Source organism: Acartia tonsa, chromosome 9 (assembly GCF_053477335.1).
Source record: "Acartia tonsa isolate MP-2025a chromosome 9, ASM5347733v1, whole genome shotgun sequence".
Taxonomy (NCBI): domain Eukaryota; kingdom Metazoa; phylum Arthropoda; class Copepoda; order Calanoida; family Acartiidae; genus Acartia; species Acartia tonsa.
Genome location: NC_137268.1, coordinates 22,561,310 through 22,581,203, shown reverse-complemented (window position 1 = coordinate 22,581,203; position 19,894 = coordinate 22,561,310). Strand labels below are relative to the sequence as shown.

The 19,894-nt window shown below is 31.8% G+C and overlaps 1 protein-coding gene across 3 annotated transcripts in view; it reads left to right on the top strand.

Annotated features, from left to right (window-relative positions):
• Nucleotides 1-9,911: 9,911 nt before the first annotated feature.
• Nucleotides 9,912-19,894, top strand: part of LOC145328518 (uncharacterized) — a 61,942-nt gene continuing 51,959 nt past the window's right edge. For 2 of the 3 annotated variants that reach the window (XM_080172230.1, XM_080172228.1), the window contains exons 1-14: nucleotides 9,912-9,985; nucleotides 10,404-10,481; nucleotides 12,351-12,398; nucleotides 14,711-14,753; nucleotides 15,214-15,295; nucleotides 15,663-15,706; nucleotides 15,872-15,976; nucleotides 16,400-16,451; nucleotides 16,725-16,848; nucleotides 17,213-17,320; nucleotides 17,896-18,028; nucleotides 18,507-18,579; nucleotides 18,908-19,046; nucleotides 19,329-19,409. In XM_080172230.1, the coding sequence (XP_080028356.1) occupies nucleotides 10,449-10,481; nucleotides 12,351-12,398; nucleotides 14,711-14,753; nucleotides 15,214-15,295; nucleotides 15,663-15,706; nucleotides 15,872-15,976; nucleotides 16,400-16,451; nucleotides 16,725-16,848; nucleotides 17,213-17,320; nucleotides 17,896-18,028; nucleotides 18,507-18,579; nucleotides 18,908-19,046; nucleotides 19,329-19,409 (1,065 nt within the window). In that variant the 5' untranslated portion in view covers nucleotides 9,912-9,985; nucleotides 10,404-10,448. The remainder of the gene's footprint in view (nucleotides 9,986-10,403; nucleotides 10,482-12,350; nucleotides 12,399-14,710; nucleotides 14,754-15,213; nucleotides 15,296-15,662; nucleotides 15,707-15,871; nucleotides 15,977-16,399; nucleotides 16,452-16,724; nucleotides 16,849-17,212; nucleotides 17,321-17,895; nucleotides 18,029-18,506; nucleotides 18,580-18,907; nucleotides 19,047-19,328; nucleotides 19,410-19,894) is intronic. The other variant, XM_080172229.1, reaches the window with a different exon arrangement.

Below are 19,894 nucleotides of genomic sequence, written 5' to 3'. Positions count from 1 at the left end.
TTGTGGAATAATATATTCCCCTGAAAGCATTAATCACAATCCAAGATTAAATATATTTTCTATAAAAGCTATTTATATGCATCAGGGAAATTAGGGGATGAGACTTCTTAGATTATCAACGTTTGGCTTAATTTACCATGCGTTATAGTCAGACGGACTGACGATTTAGAAATTTGATAGAAGGATGGATAGGTATTGGACGGACAAACGGCCGGATATACAAACGCTACTAAGAAACAGATAAAGTTGATTGTCTTTTCTTTCTTAGATGGACAGTAGAACAAACGGACGTTAAGTTGCCTGTTTGAAGAATAGTTAGGTGCTGGACTTATGATAAAGTAAGTTATATCTATACATACATATTTAAACTAAACAAGGATGACAAAACTCATAAGAAGCAAAGCTCATAGATATTGTTATAAAATAAAGAACAGCCTCCCAGCGATGCCTCAAGTCGTGCCAAATCCAAATAAAATTAGAGAATCTTTGTTCGTGGCCTACGCTCTACAAAAAAGAGATTATTGGCAATTATGATGAAAGACATTTCGCTACTTAATGAAAATGAATTTGTATTCTGAGATGACATATCCCCTGATATCCCCTAGATTATATAAACAAGACAAGATTTAATCTACTCACACAAAACTCATGTGTTCCACAGAATAATTAAAGGGACAGTATTGGATATATTATAAATTTAATCTTACACAGTGGTGATGGGTGGGCCAATGGACTTAAAATTTTATTTATTAGCTGGCTTACAATTTAAGTACTGGAACTAATGCAACTTTTCTTATTTTGGCTTATTTTAAGGACTTTGGGGACCAGCGTACATAATGCCGCTGAATTTGTTATGATCCATGACAAATCTCCACACACAAAACTCATGTGTTCCAGGGAATAATTAAAAGGACAGTATTGGATAAATCAAAATATCATCTTTCAGTAATGCCTCAAAACATGCCCATTCCCAATCCAAGGAAGATTGGAGAACCATTGTGTGTGGCCTATTTAATGAGAACTAACAGGCAATAATAATAATTGGCTATATTATTACTTGGATCTTACATCAGATTTTCATCTAATAAAGTAAAATATGCAGCAGGCTAAAATAACAATTACCCTCTTACAATCCTTTAACCCATCCCCTCCCTGCCTACTGGATGAAAGGAGTGACCAATAAACGAATTTTATGGAAGCAAGCTAAATTGTCAACAATTTTTTCCCTATCATAACATCCACATATATTCTATGTCCATTGGGCTAGTTTTGAAATTTTTAATAACGAAGCTCCATAGTAATTGTTACATGTCTGTCGGTGTGTGTGTCTGTAATGCAGTTGTCACATATTGTACAATAGGGTAAATAAAAAAATACAGAATTTAATTATTTACAGGAGTATTTCAGTGTTCAATATGGCAAATTACGGTTTGCTGGGTCAAGGAATTATTTTTCATTCTTTTAGAAACCCAGGTCTCATGCAATTTTTAGGCAAATATCTATTTCAAAATATAAACAAGGGAGACAACACCCTTCGATAACTACACATAAAGATGTCCAGCTGTTAATAAAAGATGGAGGAAAAGAAAAAAAGAGAAGAATCAATATATAAATGTCTTTTGTAGCATAACCGACAACAGACTGATGGACCAAGTAATTTTTATGATGGATTCTCTTTGTTTACAGGTATCTTCACAAAAATAAACAGTTTATCTTAAATAGAAGACGATAAAATCACAATTTCCCCATTGCGTCACATAATCACGAACGGACAGATAAATTGAATTATAGAGTAGCTTCACTACTAAAAGGTGACCAATACATTAACGTATAATTCAATTCAAACTTTGAATTTAAATTCAATAATTTTAATTTTTGATTACTGTCCCTTTAATAAAATGAACAATTTATTTTGAATCTAAGTGAACTTTTGATCTTTTCTGACGATTATTTTTTTGCACTCTACCCCCCTTTGCAAATTGTAGAAGAGATAGAATATTTGCAATATTTCAAATGCTTTACTTTAGCCTCTATATTATAAGTGTGCATCCTATCATCCTTATATAAGAGTAACAGAATGTCTGTCTGTACCTAAGGATCTTGTTAACCGCTTAACCGATATGGGTTTTCTTTACAATATAGCTTCTCATAGGTCCTGGGAAGGTTTATGATAATAAGGTTTTTTCTTTCTCACTCTTTTTTTAAACTAATAATGAAAAATTGGAGTAGTAGGAAGTCGACTTCTCACACCCCACCCCCCACCTAAAGTTTCCCTAGAGGCCTCTAGGTGCGTATACGCTAATATATTTTCTGTTCAGTGGGTATTGCAATCTTAGTACTTTATACAAAAGGATAGGGTATGTTTGCACAGTTTGATCTTGTTAACTGCTGGTCTTATTGTGTATTCCTCATCAGTAAAGCTTCTCAAAGGTTCAAAAGGTTTCATTTGATTAAGCTTATATGTTCCTAAATATTCTAAAACCATAATTTGGATATTCTAGTGTAAACTAAAATTCTAGCGGTTTGTGAGATCTTAAACTACATGAAAACGGACAGACATAAATCCTCCTACTTTTAATCATAGATGTTTTCTTAGTACATAGTAATCCTAGCTTTTTGTATAATTCTAGTGCTAGGATTCGAACCCGAAACACAAATTATTATAAAACTCTATTGCGAGCAAAAACAGATAAATCTCTAAAGGTAAAGTATAATTTTCCTTGTTTTGTTCAACATGCCTATGATTATTTGTGTTTGTTTGTATGTCTTTCCTAGAAAATGTCTTTTATCAATAGGTTTCTAATTTCCTAAAGTATATTAGTTTGTTTGTTAGTGTGTGTGTGAGTGTGTGTAAATGAATAGCTGGCCCCTGTCCAAGAGCATGCTAGTAGTAATACAGAAGCTTGTCCCTAAGCCTCTAGTCCTTATAGAAAGCTGTACATACATACACATATCATTGTACCTGACCTTAAAATCAATATTATGTGTGCTTCTCAAATATCATCTCAAATATTTAGTGATTATTTTTAATAATAAGAGCATAAATAATATTAAAAGTGAACTAAAGAAGTGAAAATTTTGTGATTTTTGTTAAAATAGTCCTTATTCTTTTTACTATTGTTTAATTAAAATTGTTTGTACCTGGTAATTGGATAACAGTAGGAGAAAATATTTGGGGAAGGACATTACTTACACTAACAAGGCGTGAGTAAAAAGAAGGCAAGAAAAAGAGGAGAAAAGGGTAAAAGAGAAAAGGTAGAGAAAGGGGAAGGGGGAAAGAGTACAATAGACTGACCGTCATCTCGTGGCTCTAGTGTCACTTGTGTGTTTGTGATTGTGTTTGTGTGTGTGTGTGCGTGTGTGTTGTGTTTGTATAAATTCTTATAGCAAGATTACCAAGGTTATTTGGTAAAGAAAAGAAAAATTTGTACAAATTTTAGGTTCATTAAGTTTTATTTAATTTAAGTATCAAACAGAAAAAAAACAATTAAATCCTATACTTTCATAAAAGTGATTTTACTTGTACCCAAAGTTTTATGACAACACTTTATCACCAGTCGTTGGCTAAAAAGTTTCGGGAACTTTATCGAATTTTGATTGGTTGGTATTACCTAGCATTGTGCAAAGTGAAAAAGATAGATAATGTATATTTTGACCTGCGGAAAAAATGTTAATGATATTTGTTTCCTTAATTTTCGGCACAAATTTTCAATATTAAAACAAATTAGAGGTTTGTAGATTTAAAATGTAAGTTATTTTTTTGGTGTAAAAACTTGAACATTGCTTTTTTTACCATTGCCTAGATTTAATAAAAGTCCACGAAGCCTTTTTAAACCGTTTTGTTTTAAAAAAAGATTGGTAACTGGTGTAAGTTACAGTCTATGTATTGTCTCTCTCGGATTAACAGTTACTTGGACGTACTTACAAACTATAATTTAAGAGTTGCTGCGCTACTAAAAATTACTGAAATAACATATTTAAATGTGAAATATTTTATCATTAAATTGACGGTGACGCCGCATTTCAAATTTGTCAAATAGTTTTTTTTGTAACAAGAACAAATACATACACGTATCCTTAAGAAGCGCAGCAACAGAAAAATGCGAATTAAGAGATGTATAAAATAGTTATTTATTGCATCGTATTATTGACAGCTTTTCGCGGATATCTCAATTATAAATTTATAAGATTAAAACCAGTTTTAGTAAACCATAGGGGCCGAGGAACCGGGTTAACAAAGCTGGTTTTAATCTTAAGATTTTAATTTTAATATTCGTGAAATATTGTCTGTTATACGATGCTATACATAATTTTACAGTATAACTGAGAACCGGTTCTAATCCAGCGGACGTTAATCGGGGTTGAAGCCTTATTTGATAAGAACTTTAATTTGAAAATATTATTAGAGGTTTAATAAATTTAATGTTCTAATGAAAATAAGTATATAAATAGTGAAGATATGAAACAAATAATTGTATATTAAGTTTTGAAAATAGTTCGGTTCAATTGTCAATATGTATGTATGTTTGTTTACTGTGGTTTACTTTCAGTTGGTCAGACGTACAGTAAAATTAGCAAGTAATAAAGTATCTGCGCTACTTGAAATGTGTCTTAAAATGCACATCAGACGTACGGTAAAATAAACAGTAGCCGCGCTGTTAGAAATATGTTTTAAAAATACTAATCTGTTTACACATCATGTCAAAGATAAAATCATCAAATTTATTATTAATTTGGCCCAGCAGTAAAGATGTTGTTAAATTGGCCATAAAATAAATGCATTAAAAGAGGAGTAAATATTTTGGATGTTAATCAGGCGCATTCATACCTAACATAGATCTAAAACTTCGTGATAAATTTTATGAAATCAAATTACCAAGAAACAAGTGAATAAATGATAAATTGAAAGTATTATTTTTTATATATTTTTATATCTCTAGTATATACATTTATTCTAAGATTTAGTGTTTAAGTAATTAGTAGCTAATGTAAATGTTAAAAAAAAAAGAATTTATTTCTTCCAGAAAAGCATAGCTTTATTTCACGATTAATAAAATTTCTAAATAATTTTATTTTTATTTCTAAATTACTTAAAATGACATTACTTTGTGATTGTTAATGTATATGACCAATCATAGGGCAAGTTTATAATTTAAGCCAATAAGAGAAAAGTTTCTGTCTGTAAGTTACCAATCAGAGAGCAAGTTTAGAACTTAAGCCAATAATAGAAGGTTGTTTCTGTAAGTGACCAATAAGGGAACATGTTTTATAATTTAATATACAATGAGAGAAAAGTGTATGCTTTTGTATTTTACCAATCAGAGAGAAAGTTTAGAATCTAAGCTAATAATAGAAAAGTGGATTTGTTTATGTTTGACCAATCAGAGAGGAGGTTTATAATTTAAACCAACAAGGATAGTACATCTTTAGCCTATGAGAACAAGAGTTGCAATGTGACAACCAATGAAAGAATAGAAGAGCTAAAAAACATTGGCCTTACAAGATATATAATTTGCCTTGTTATAAAAGCATTTGTTTGGTTAGAAATTTACCTATGTGGAGGTTTTAATGATAAGCTTTTACTTTTTTCATGAATAATAATTTACTGAAGCGCTCTGCTCCTGTAATGTTACATACATTAAGCATAATTATTTAGCCTTTCAAAAAAATTAGGTCAAACATGAATTTTTAACTGATTATAAATAATCTATATCACTTAAAATATATATATCAATACATTTATCTAAAAATTCAATAAATACTAAATGTAATAAGATATTGCAAATATTAAAACTATCAAGCAAGTATTAACTTCTACTAACGAAACGAATGCTAAAATGGAAATATTTAAAATATTAATAAACTATTCAGTTAGAAATCTATCTCAACCCAATTTAAAAGGAAAAAGTCTACCTCATCATTCCGAAATATATGTATATAAAGTAAAAAATACTCATTATCAATCGAATCTCTTGGTGAAGTGAATCAAGCAAACTATAAATATTTTAAAAGATTGAGGAGGGGAGGGGTAGTTATTTACTACTAGGTATGCCAATCAATAATATAAAATAGAAAGGTTTTAGTGTCTTAATTACCCCAAAATCTCAGAAACAGCTGTAATTTATGAAGCTTGTTTGTTATTAATATAAAGCTTACCATTAAAATCTTTAACACCTACTCTTATTTTTATGTTAGGGTCGTTCCGTCAGTATGTCAGTACCAACTCTTTAATCATTATCAGAAAGACGTTATTTTCGTTTTTGACCTGATGATTTATTAGCACAATTTTTATTGATAATTATTAGAACATTAATTATCAGTGAAATCTTTAACACCTACTCTTATTTTTATGTTATGGTCGTTCCGTCCGTTCGTACGTCAGTAAAACCTCTTTAATCATTATCAGAAATTTTTTATTTTATTTTTTAACCTGATAATTTATTTGATTTTGAGACCAACTTTGTTAATGATATAATTTTCCTATTTACTTTATTATTAGAATATTAATTCCTAGTTAGATTAGGCAAAATGTAAATCGCGAAGTATCTTTATAATGAAGTTTTAAATTGTATGTACGTATGTATCCTGCATTTAACGCAATTCATAGATTAAACAGTATTTTTATTCATGCTTCTAAATAAGTTTAAATACTTTGAAACCGTTATTACTCCACATTTGTTAATGTGTCTGTTTGTCTGACCCTGTGATATGCAGCGCTTTACTATTATGGATGTTGTAATTCTTGTTTTGATCAAATATGTTAAGAGTGCTTTAGAGATCGAATACCTCCCACGGAGATATTTTAAATCAGGAATAGGGAACCAGTAACCACAATAAAATATATTTTGATTCCAACTCGCCTATAGCAAAAAAAAACTTTATAAAAACCACATTTTGTCATTTCAATGATAACTTTTGATTAAAGACAAAATGTTTATTTTCAGATTACCTATCCCTAGACCTTTTTTGAATTTTTTAAATATTTAAAAAAAAACTTTTCAATGTCATGTAAGTTTTAAATTTGCAATAAATAAAAAAAAACTTTGCATAATTCATTAGTATTTTTCCAGTATGGCTTCAAAACCGATCAACGTCCGCTGGATTATAACCGGTTCTCAGCCAGACTGTAAAATTATGTATAGCATCGTATTACAGACAATTTCCCAAAAGTATCAAAATAAAATCATAAAATTAATACCAGTTTTGTTAGCCTAGGTCTTTGGCCCATCGTGGCTAACAAAACTGTTTTAAATCTTTTATTTTTAATTTTGATATCCGCGAAAACCTGTCTAAACCAACCTAAGTTATATTTAATGTTTCATCCTAAAATCTTTTGCTTCAACCACAAAAATGGCACTACTTTCTATTACTAAATAAAAATTGGCACCACTTTCTATTACTAAATAAAAATTGGCACCACTTTTTATTACTAGAGGGTGCGCCTCAAGCACTGAATTCTAAGAGAAGAGAAAGCGCAGAAAAATAGTTAGCATTTGCAGTATAAACTAGCAGCTGAGCCCCTAGAATCTAGGAGCTTTTTTAATTCAAGGGGAAACGATGGAAAGAAAATAGCATAAAACCATCCCAAGACATAAATCTAAATAAAAAATAGCCTAACACTATTCCAGGACCTACATTAAGCTTCCCTTAAATGGAGAACTCAATCAGTTCAATAGTTAATAAGATCTTATGCTTCATACAAAAAAATCTTACCACTTTATATAATAGGATTAATTTTTTCCTCTCTTGTTTATTATTTTGTAAGTAGTTTCATTTGTAAATTTTCTTTACTCCATTGAAAGTTACAAATTGTTGTTATTTGCTTCTGTTAAAAATAGAAATGTTTTTGTTGTACCTATAATTGTTCGTTGCAAGTGGCAATTAGAACAGATAAAATTTGGGTTGCATAGCATCTCTATAATTATTTTCATAGCCTTTCTAGTAGATCAGGCAGAAGCAGCTTATATTGTCTATATAAAATGACGTAATACAAAACAAATGACTAATGATAGGCCAGTATACAATTTACCATTGGTTAATATAAATGTATACTGGCATATTATTTGTTATTTGTATTGTATGACGGAATTTTTATTAGGCACTAGAAGCTGCTAAGACCAGGCAAAACTGATGGTCTTAATTTGTACTACAAGCCTAGTCCCTAATATCTTAAATCTTATGATATAAAAAATAATGTTTTTCTGTCTGTACATTAAAAACTTGCTAATAACTGAATTCTATTTCAAGGAAGCTTTTCTAACTGTCTTGAAACGTTATTTAGCTTTTTTTTCTCTCTAAAAAGTAAGGTTACCTCTTGAGGCAAGGGGCAAAGCCGCTAGTTTATACATAAAAGAGGTATGATGTAAATGTGTGAATGTTTGTGTATAGCTAGGTGTATATACTCAAAGATCTCGGTAATTGCTGGCCCGATTTGATTTTCATTTTTCTAAAAATCTTGTTATAGATACCGGGAAGTTTTTTTCTCCATATTTTTAGACCCAACTTCTAAGAGATACTTCAAGAAAACTTCTTCTTTTTATCTATTTTAAAATCTAACATTGAAAAATTGGGTTTTCATATTACCCAACCCGCATCCCTCAGAGCACCTATCTATAATACAAAGTAGCTTGATGTCTGTCTGTCTGTCCGTCCGTCTGTCCCTTCAGATATCGGTAACCACTGAAACGATCGGATTTACTCTTCAGGGATTATACCTACTGGTCCTGTGGTGGTTTTAGGCTATTTTCTTGGGGGGTGGGACACCCCCAACCCCCCCCAAAAATGAAAAAATATTAAGTATAATATATATTATTTTATTAAATGTCACACTAAAGTAAAAAATACTCAATTAAACAAATATTGCAAATGCCAAATAATTCTTTTTATAGGCTAACCAAATTATATATTAAAATTAAAGTAGAGAGATCGAATTCTTTGCTCCACTAGACAGGGAAGTGCTAATATTTCACCAAAAATACTTTCCGATTTTTACATTTTTTTACATGCAGCGTTTAGCCTTTACTGACCCCTTTCTGTCCATCAATTCTTTCTAAAAAATCTCTCTGAAAATTGCAGAAGTGCGTGGTAAGGAGAAAAAATCCCAAACAAAAAAATATCTTATAGGCTCTATGAATTTGATTCACAAAATAGTATTGAGAATTGAGAAATCCTGGTATAATACACATATTATTGGTATTTTGATTTGATTTAATTTTCTTTCTTATCTCTATTAATTAGCTTATATCTGAAAAATATCTAGTCATTTATAGCTGTCTACGGTCTTGTGTTTAATGTAAAACAGCATTTTAACTTTAGCCAAAAAAAAGCCACACAAAGTTTGATAAAAAGTTGCTCGAGTTTTTGTTTTTTTTACATTACAGGGTGAAAGTCCCTTAAGGGTTAGAAATACTTTTTTAAATGTTGAAAATAAGGGAGTGTTGCCAAGGGGAGGTGGCATTTGTACTACTCGTCTGCCATATCAAATAGTTCAATTAATTTCTAACATTGAATAAAATTTACATACCTTTATGAAACTATAGGGTGACAAATTAAATTCCTGTTTGACATGAAAATATTTAGATATTATGTTCATATTTGACAGCTTATTGCAGGGAGGGAGGGTACAATGAACTGTAGATTGTATGGGAACCCAAAGTTTTGAAACATTTTATTATTCGTTGGCTTAAAAATTTAGGGTAATATTAATTAAATACTGATTGGTTGATATAATCTAGCAGTGTAAATACTTTTCCACCAATAATTTTGATCTAAATGGGGTTTAATTTTGTTTAATATGATTGGGGGTTCATTTGTTGTCCATTATCTTAAATACTGATTGTTTTTTAGAACTCTGATCTAAATCTGTGACTGTACCTGGCTTAAAATTTGAACAAATTTTCTTTTTATATTTCAGAAGATGTTAAATGTTGCAGACACGGAGCTAATGACGTCATTTCTTAAGTTACAGAACAAATTTTAACATTAGGTATACAGGGATAGGTCATTAGAAATATATATTCGCTGATTGCAGTGGCATTATACATAATTAAGAAAATGAAAAAGGTAATGATTATTGCTATAAAAGTATGAATGTCTTGGTCCATATAAAGACATAACTTTAAGACTTCTGTCAAAAACTATGCAATCAAAAAGTTGGTTGTCTTGGATCAATGTTTGACAATGATTTGATTTATCTACAAGGCCTCTGTGGTATTAAAAAAATAGATATTGCACAAATAGAATAACCCCATTGGCTCCAACTACTCTTCCATTTAAAAATAAACAAACCTTGTAAAAACAGTAAAATATTACCAGTAATATGATAACAAAAGGCTTAAGTTTTCTTTCAGTGTAATATACCTCCATAATTGTATTTTAAATGTATTTTAATCCCTAATAAACAGCTAGGATAAGACAACTGAGAAGAAAAGAAATAAGAACTTACCATCATGGGAAACACAAATTCTACCAAAAATCATAAGGTAAAGATAATATTTTTTGTGAATCTTTGGGTATGGTCCCCTTCGTGGCAACGCACTTTAAGGGGCGATTCTTCGTATTTTTCGCAGAGGTTTTCTTCTATTTCTAGCCCCTGTGGGGACAATCTTCTAACCCAATATAACCTAACCTAACCTAAGATAACCTATAAAAAAGCCATTTTAAAAATACGACGAATCGCCCCTCAAGGGGCGTTGCCAAGAAAGGGACTATTCCCCAATCTTTTAGTATAACTTTGAAACCGATTAATATCCGCTGTTTTATTATCGGTTCCGAACCATACTTAAAAATCATGTATCATATTATATTACAGACAATTTTAAAGAAATAGTTAAATATAAATTATAAAATTAATACCAGTTTTGTTGTCACGTGCCTTATGTCACTCAGGGCCATCAAAACTGAAATTAATCTTCTAATCTTTCATTTTCCTATCAACAGGAAGCTTTTTTACACGATGCAATAATTAACTTTTACTTTTCGCTACTGGTACCCAAAGTTTTTTTTAAAGATTTGTTCACACATTCGTAGCCTTTGAAAACTACAGATTCTCTATTATTAAATCTTGATGTAATCCAGCTGTGTCTACACTTTTTTACCAATAATTTTTATCTAACAGGGAAATTTTGTTTATCATAATATCATCAATTAATCGTTCATTGTCGTTCATTGTCTTGTTCCATAAGATCCAGGATTGCTACTTTTTTTAAAAAAAAATTGTCGTTATTCAAATAAGAGTTCCGTTATTCAAATAAGAGTTCAAATTTTGTCGACACCTTAGCTGGATCTTTAAATCATTTTAGTGGTGAGCCAGATCGGGGTGAGCCAACTTTCCACCAATGAGGGCACAGCATTTTATGAAATGCCGCGCTGTGATTGGCTGAAATTCGGCGCACCCCGATCTGGCTCACCACTAAAATGATTTAAAGATCCAGCTCTTATGTATATCTTAGTCTTTAGATATGACAGATTTTTGTATAAAAATCTATACTAATCTTTTTTAGCAACTCTGTTGTACACAATGTACAAAATTTCTAAAGAGCATATATCAAAATGTCAAAAATATGACTTAATGATGACGTATAAGTATTTTTGTCTAAAAAATGTAAAAGGAATAAAGAAAAGACATTAAAAAAATTATTTTCTTAGAGAAAAAAGTTTCTATTTTACCAGTGGCTGCGCCCATTTCCATTGTAAAATTATAAGAAGCTTCACTGTAAATTTATATTGGTCCTGCAATTAGAGATGTCTTGAGACAGACATCCCGTTACTTTTATATGATGATAAAAAGTTATGAAAGGAAACAGATACCTTTGAATTAGAAAAAAATGAATGCTTCTTTTTTGTGTCAAAAGATTTAGAATATTTGAGACAGAAAATTTTTGCAATGTTTAGTTTGAGTATTGCAATACTTTGGCGCTAATTTCACTCAAATTATTTTTTTTGCGCAAAATGTTTTCTCTTGTGCGAAAGTACAAGCAGCTTTTTTTTTTGGGGGGGGGGAGGAGGTTACTTAATTGATCTTTCCTGTTTAGAGATCTTGCTCACATAGATACACCTAGTTATTTTAGCTGGTTTTTAAGAACGTTCATCAACAAACTTCGGCCCCTCGGGGCTACCAAAATTAGTTTAAATCTTATTTTAACATTTTAAAATCCGTGGAAAGCTGTCTATAATACGATGCTATATTTGATTTTTAGAATGACTGAGAACCGGTTCCAATCCAGCAGATATTAATCGGTTTTGAAGCACTATAGGAAAAGACTTTAAAGTTTACTTCAGTAAAACTATAATGATTTCAAAATAATTGGAGTTAATTTCTTAATAAATTTGAATTTTGTTGTTGTTTTCAGGAATGGATGGTTACAAAGCAGACTAGTACAGATGTCGAGCCAACTCAGGTAAATACAAACAAACAAAGATAATTATAGAGTAGCTTCAACCTTTCAAATTCATAGTTGAACTATGAAAAATGCTGGGGCTCTCAGACGCGGAAAAGCTTAAATCAAACCCGCATATGAGGGAAAAATAATTCTGAAAAAATAGATTGTCTATTTTGATTAGAACAGATCTATACATCCAGCAGAATTTTAAAGTTATAATATGCATGGCAGTTTCAATATGGCTTAAGCGCGGCTGACGAGCCCTGAAATATACTTTTAGAACTTTACTTAACATGGGGGTAGAAATAAATCCTAAGAGTAAGACAATTGACTATAAATTAATGTATATACCCAATCAGGATAAACACATTTAATATTTATCCATTCAGTAGATTAGTTGTTGAATTTGGACATTGCTCGTTTGACACAACCAATTGAAATTTAATAAAAGTACCCAACGAATGATAAAACGTCTTCATAAAACTTTGGGCACCAGTACAATTTACAGTCCAATTTCCCCTTTTCTGCTTTTAAATTCAATACCTGCAAAAATGTTCTTAAGAAAAACTGTTATCAAATCAATTAGCTAGGTGTTTGGGGAATAGTCCCTTAAGGGGCGATTCGTCGAATTTTTAAATTTGCTTTTTATAAGTCTTCTTAGGTTAGGTAAGGTTATATTGTGTTATGTGATTGCACCTCAGGGTTAGGCAATTGGCCCCGCAGGGTTAAAGCCCCCCGCAGAGGCTAGAAATAGGAGAAAAGCTACTGTGAAAAATACGAAGAATCGCCCCATAAGGGACTATACCCGGTATTTGATATGATTATTGTCTGATTTTCAAAATTCAAGAAATTGGCTGATTGCAAATTGTCGATTTGTTCACACGTTGTGTTAGCAACAAAGCTAGCTTGCAAATTTGCATACCTCGCAAATCATAGGTGGAGGATCGGGTAAAGTAATTATTTAAAAGTGACAAGATTTGTGTCTGTCTAGCTCTGTCTGTGAATACTGTAGAATCTTGCTGACCGCTGAACCGATATGGTTTTCCCTTACAGTGTATCTTATTATAGATTGTTTTAGGCCAGCTTATACTAACAATGAAAATAATTTGAACAAAAATCACGAAATCTATACGTGAATTTCAGCTGGCGTTAGGGGTCAACACATAGTAAAATTAACGACCTTTACATCTGCCCCCCAAATACTATTTTATATTTATTTTGCTTGTTGTTTACACCTCATTCCTGGTTTTAAGCCACTGTGGGGCTCTTTTCCTACTTGGCTGTACATAACCTAAATAAAAATGAATTTACCCCCAACAGTTTAGCTTACTTATCTTTTAATTTCTGTTTGGCAAATTATTATGCAATCACATAATTTATTTTCATATAAAAATCACATTCTCAACACTTTTTAGTATCAACAGGGAGAGAGGGGATTGTAATTTACAACGGTACCCAAAGTTTTGTAAACATGTTTTGTAATATTCCTTGGCTCAAAAAATTTGGCTATTTTGTTGAAGTTTGATTGGTTAGTTCCAAACTAGTAGTCTTCAAAATTTTCAATTAATCTAGTCTGTTTATTAGTTTACGAAATCTTAATGGAAAAACAAATTAAAAGAATTCTACTTAATTAGTCCAGTAAAAGATAAATTTTGATTATTATGCCAATGATTTTTAATTTGTGCCAATTAGACTAAACTTTGATAGCAGGTGTAAAACAGTCTATCCCTCAAATCCTGAATTCAAGATTTCTCATTTCATTCATTTTATATCATTTTTAAAAGCAAAACTTTTCTATAATTAGGGTCGGTCCGTACGTCCGTCCGAGATAGATAGCTTTTTTTTCGTTATTTTAGGCATGTTAGAATTGTCCTATCGATTTCAAACTTTGCATGGTGATTCTTGTAGTAGTTAGGTACGATTTAGAGAGCGTAGCAAGTCTATAATCATTACCAGAATGTCCGTACGTCCATTTTAAACATGTTGATTTTTCTATTTTTTTAACAACAAATTTTTATATGATCTAATTATCTGTTTGGTCTGATTTTTGGTATATTGATTCCTGGGACAACAAAGTACAATATTATAAGCAAAGCATCTCTATAATTAAGTCCTAAAAATGTAAGTATGTCCTTAAACATTATCCTGTATCAAGCAGTTTTTAAACAAATTTACTCTTATACTTTTCAATTCTGATTATTCAGTTCTGACACTATACAAGTGTTAATGTCCGTTTGTCCTACCGTTTCAGTGCTTCGCGTTTATGGATGTTGTCATTCTTGTTTTAAAAGGATTTAGTTTTTATCTATTTAATTGAAATTTTATTTTAGAGAACATTCAAATCCCTGTCACCTTTCCGGAGAAGCAAATCAGGAAAATAGTAGTTTAGAAATATATATTCTTAAATCAAGAAAAAATATGGTAAATTGACAAAGTGTCCTAAAATCAGCCATATGACGTCATAAAAATGAGGGATTATCCATCTCTTTCTTAGGGGTTTTCTTTCCCACTTTTCCTCTGAACCGATCGGGCTCTCCTAAACAGGGTAGCTTCTCATAGATCCCGGGAAGGTTTATAACTATTTTGAGGGAGGGTACCATCACCCTCCCAAGAGAAATCGCCCCTAGAAAAAAATTCCCCCTTCCCCCAAAAATAAAAATTTTTTGGAACTAAAATTAAAAATTTCGAACCCCCACAAAATTTTTTTTTTACTTTTTCTTTTAAAATCTTAATTAGAAATTGGGTTATTAAATTCGACCCTCCCCTCCTCAAGTGCCCCTAATGGACTCTAGTTGTAAACAAACTATTAATTATCAACTATTTTAATGAGTAGAAGCCCCACAAGAACTCCCAGAGCTGTGTGATGTGCCAGGAAAACCTGGAAAGGCCATTGTCACCCTTACCAACCTGCAGAGGTAAGCTACTCTAGATGACTGGACAGCTACCTTATTCTGTAGATGGTATAGGACAGGATGAGAATGTTGTTGCCCATAGATAAGCTATCATAGATACACTATAGATATATAATTCTGGTAAGTTTGAGCTTTTTAATTTTCCAGGAAAATCTGTAAAGGCTATTGTTACCCTTACAAACATCCAGAGGTAAAATACTATATGTAGATGAATGGACAGGTAACTATGGCCTACCATACTTAGATACCTAGTAGAGTGATTTAAAAAAAAAGTCATTACACAGGATCAAAGACAAAAAAATAGTTAGAGATAGTGCAGAAAAGTGGTCCACTTGGCAAATAATACACCTAATGTAAAATCTATTTTTAGTGACAAGCCATCGGGTAGCTGTGTTACAGATTCTATTTACTTAGGTAAGAATACTTTTTAGCTGCAAAAATACTTTTCTAGTTATCATAATCATTGGCCTGTCCCTCTTTCAGTCTGTTTGTAATGCTCATATAGTTTGAAATTGTTTTATTATTATAGACAAAAAAAAGATCAATTATTACCAAAACTTTTAACCTTAATAATTATAGATTGGAAGGCCCCAACAAACGATGGCGGTAGAAAGATTCTAGGTTACACAGTTGAGATGTATGACCTACCCACTGGGAATTGGGTTACTGTCACTCAAACTGAAGGTAGATAGATAGATACGTGAGTAGATAGTAGATAAATTGATAGATGGATAGATAGATATTAGAGATGTATGATCTACTCACTATGAATTGGGTTACTGCCATTCAAACTAGAGGTAGATAGATGGATACTGAAGTAGATAGTAGATAAATTGATAGATGGATAGACAGATATTAGAATGTATGATCTACCAACAGGAAGTTGGGTTACTTTCACCCAAACTGAAAGTGATAGATATATAGATAGATAGACAGACAGACTGACAGATATGTAAACACAAACATTTTATGGGAAAAAAATTGAAATAGTTCATTATCTAATCTATAGATATGTAGGTAGATAAATCGTATATGATCTAGATATATGTATACATGACAGATAAACAGGTAGATTTAAATAAATAAAAAATTATCTTTATTTTAAAGGACCTACCTGTAGATCAATGCTGGATAACATTCTGTGTGGTATTATGTACAGGTAATCAAAAAAGAAGTGTATTTTAGATTAGGTTAAGGTAGGTAATTGTTGGGCAAAGTCTTAAAGGAGTGACTAGACACTCGACTTATAGATATGGACAAGGGGGAGGGTTTTGTGGTCCACTGCACTGGTTGTTTCCAGGGTTAATACAAAATACTTTACTATTTTTTCCTTCTTATTACTTTTGATTATTAAAATATTGACTTCTAACCATTCTAGTTTTAATCTATTGTTATTTATAGTCTATTAATTATGAATTATTATTTTATTTAGATTTCGGGTTCGAGCCTTCAATGAGGTTGGCTCCTCTATACCTGGAATTCCCTCTGATGCTTTTGTTATTGACACTCCTGGAGTTCACATAGCCCCATACTTTATTCTCTGTCCCCCTCCAGAGGTATATTTATTTTTGCAAAGATGGATATTGATAAGTCAAAAAAACTTTAAAAGTTGTGAATTTGTATGTATTACTTATGTAGCTGATTATTTTGGTGTTTTTCCTCAAAGTCCCAAGCTTTTACAGAATTTTTAAAATAAGGGGATAGGGTGGATTTTTTTTTAACAATTATGTAACCTCTAACCCTGCTGGGCTACCCTTTATCCAATATAACCTTACCTAATCTAAAAAAACACACAAAAATCTACCCTGCCCCTGCCCATTTTTAAAAACATAAAATAGCTTGGTGAAGGGGCGCGGCGGGGATTTGACTTACAAAATTTGTTTTTGAATAATAATATTGAGATTATTTCACATTGTTTAGGTGTCTAAATTTACCCATGAAACAGTCCAGTTTCGAGCCAAGGCCCTTGGAACCCCAACACCAAATATTTTATGGCAGAAGGATGATGAGCCTATTTTTATAACACAGGTAAGATAGATAATTAGTAATTTTCATAAACCAGGAACTGAACCCGCACCCCCCTATAATTTACTGGGTGGGTATGAAATAGGTTCTCTCTGTCCAGTTTATCCCTCCATCTGCAATAGCTAAAGTTAGTTGCTACATTAATGGTTTCACTCAAGAAGCCTTTTTAAGCGAAGAAACTCCCCATGCCTGTTTTTTAAATAAAATGAAAATTATGTGGGTTGGGGTTATATTTTTGCTTGTTTGTTTACTTTAGGTCAGCTCAGGTTAAGTTTGGTAGCCATGCTGGGTTAGGGCCCTTTCGCAGTAATTAGGAATAATTAAAAAAAAAAACTGGCCCCCACATCACTATATCTTCTATATTATCAGCGGAGAGTTCAGCAGCCTGGAGAACATCTTAATTGGTATTCTTCAAGGCTCGATCCTTGGCGTGCTCTGTTTCCTGTAATAATTGACCTTGTCCTATCCTTCCCTCCATATATTCTATATTTGTAAGGTATAGATATGGAGGATGAACCAGATGGTAGTCTCCTGAGTGTATATAATTTACAAATACACTGTATCTTATCTATTGGTAGGGTATAGATATAGAGGATGAACCAGATGGTAGTCTACTAACTGTACATAATTTACAAATTGAAGATGATGGTATTATTGAGTGTATCGCTGTCAACAGTGTTGGCAAAGCTATTGCTTCCACAAGATTATTAGGTAGGATAACCATTATGTAAAAGTAACAGGATATGTGTGTGTCTGTAACAAAGGTTATTCATAACTGATGGACCCTTATGGTTCTCCTTTACAATGTAGCTTTGCAAAGGTTTAAAACTATTTAGAGGGTGGATACCATCACCCTCCCAATCCCAAACAGACTATTTCTTTAAAGCTTACCTTTTTATCTTTAGTATTGGGCTTATTGTCCGTAACAAAGAGCTCTTATGGATAATTTAGGCATATTAGAACTGTCCTTTCAATTTCAAACTTGGCATGGTGTTTCCTGTAACAATCATGTACAGTTTAGAACACATATGACTCTACAATCATTACAAGAAAGTCATTATATGTTTTATTATATAAAATAATGTTATTATTTGCTTGATTTTTGGAAGATTGTTTCTTAGGATGATTAGATACAATGTTACAAATGATGATATACTATAATTAATTGTTATAATGTTTTTATTTTCAGTTATATCTCCTCCCAAGTTCAAGACTTCAAACATTCCACTACAGTTCTCTTTTAGAAATGATGATATGATTAGGTAAAGTTTTTCTTAAGGACAGGGAAAATAATTAATTTTTTCTATTTCACTCTGTTTTGCTTTACAAAATTTTATTTTCCTTAAAAGTAAATAAAAACTAAACCAATTAAAGTTTATCTTTAAGTTTTATATTCTGGCGACAATTTGTTTAGTGAGATCTTGTAAACGGCTGAAGTGACAATTCCATCATTTTTTAAAGTTTATGTAATTTTTTAAAAACAAAAGCAATGTGGTGGTATAGCCCACATACTTATTTGGCGAAGCCTTAAAGGATAGGGCGACACTATTTTTTTTACCAAAAATCCTTACATTTCTAAATGATTTGAAGGCTCAAATTTCCACTGATGTGTCAGCCGGAGCCAGAACTAGTTTTGTTCAAGAACAGCCAACCTTTGCCGGATGGTGATGACCACTGTCTGGCTGTTCTCAGGGATAGCAATGTTCTGCTCAAAATTGACAGTGCCCAGGTGAGGAAAATCAATATTCAATTTAAAATGAAATTTAAAGCAAGTTAGTAAGCTGTTTACCTTCCCCCCCCTCCCCATAAAATGTAAAAACAAACAAAAATGTCCAAAATTCAACTGATTTGTACAAACTAGGTTGGAAAAAAGGTATGAAGTGCGATTTTTTTTTGTGGTGGAAAGGTTTTTTGGGGGATGGGTGGTCTCAAATCTTGACAAACACCCCTGTAACCCCCCCCCCCCCACCCATCAAATACATCCTTGTACTTGATGGTATTTTTGTTGCAGGAATCTGACTCTGGTCTTTACCGTATAGTTGCAGACAATGGATATGGCAGTGCTGATTTGGAACTTAGTATTGTTGTTGAGGTAAATATTTTTCTCGTATTCATTCGAAACCGGTGGATAGGAACCGGTTCTCATCCATACGAAAAAACTATGTCTAGCATCGTATTATATCCAGCTTTCTACGAATATAGAAATGTACAATCATAAGATTAAAACTAGTTTTTTTAGCCGGTGACTTCGTCACCTCGGGGCTAAAAAAACTAGTTTTAATCTCATAATTGTACATTCTATATCCGCGGAAAGCCGTTTATAATACGATGCGAGAAATAACTATTCCAGTATGGCTTCGAAGTCGTTAGATAACCACTAGAATTTTTCATTTTAATATCCGCGGAAGGCGGTCTATAATACAAATCGATAAATAACTTTTCATAGATTTATATGTAACACATATTTAAACTGAATCAAGATTTATTGAATGTCTTTAATTAGAAGTGAGTAACCCTAAATGCTTTCCTTTAATCAACACACAAAAACTCACGTACAAAATGTTTTTAAAAGGCTTC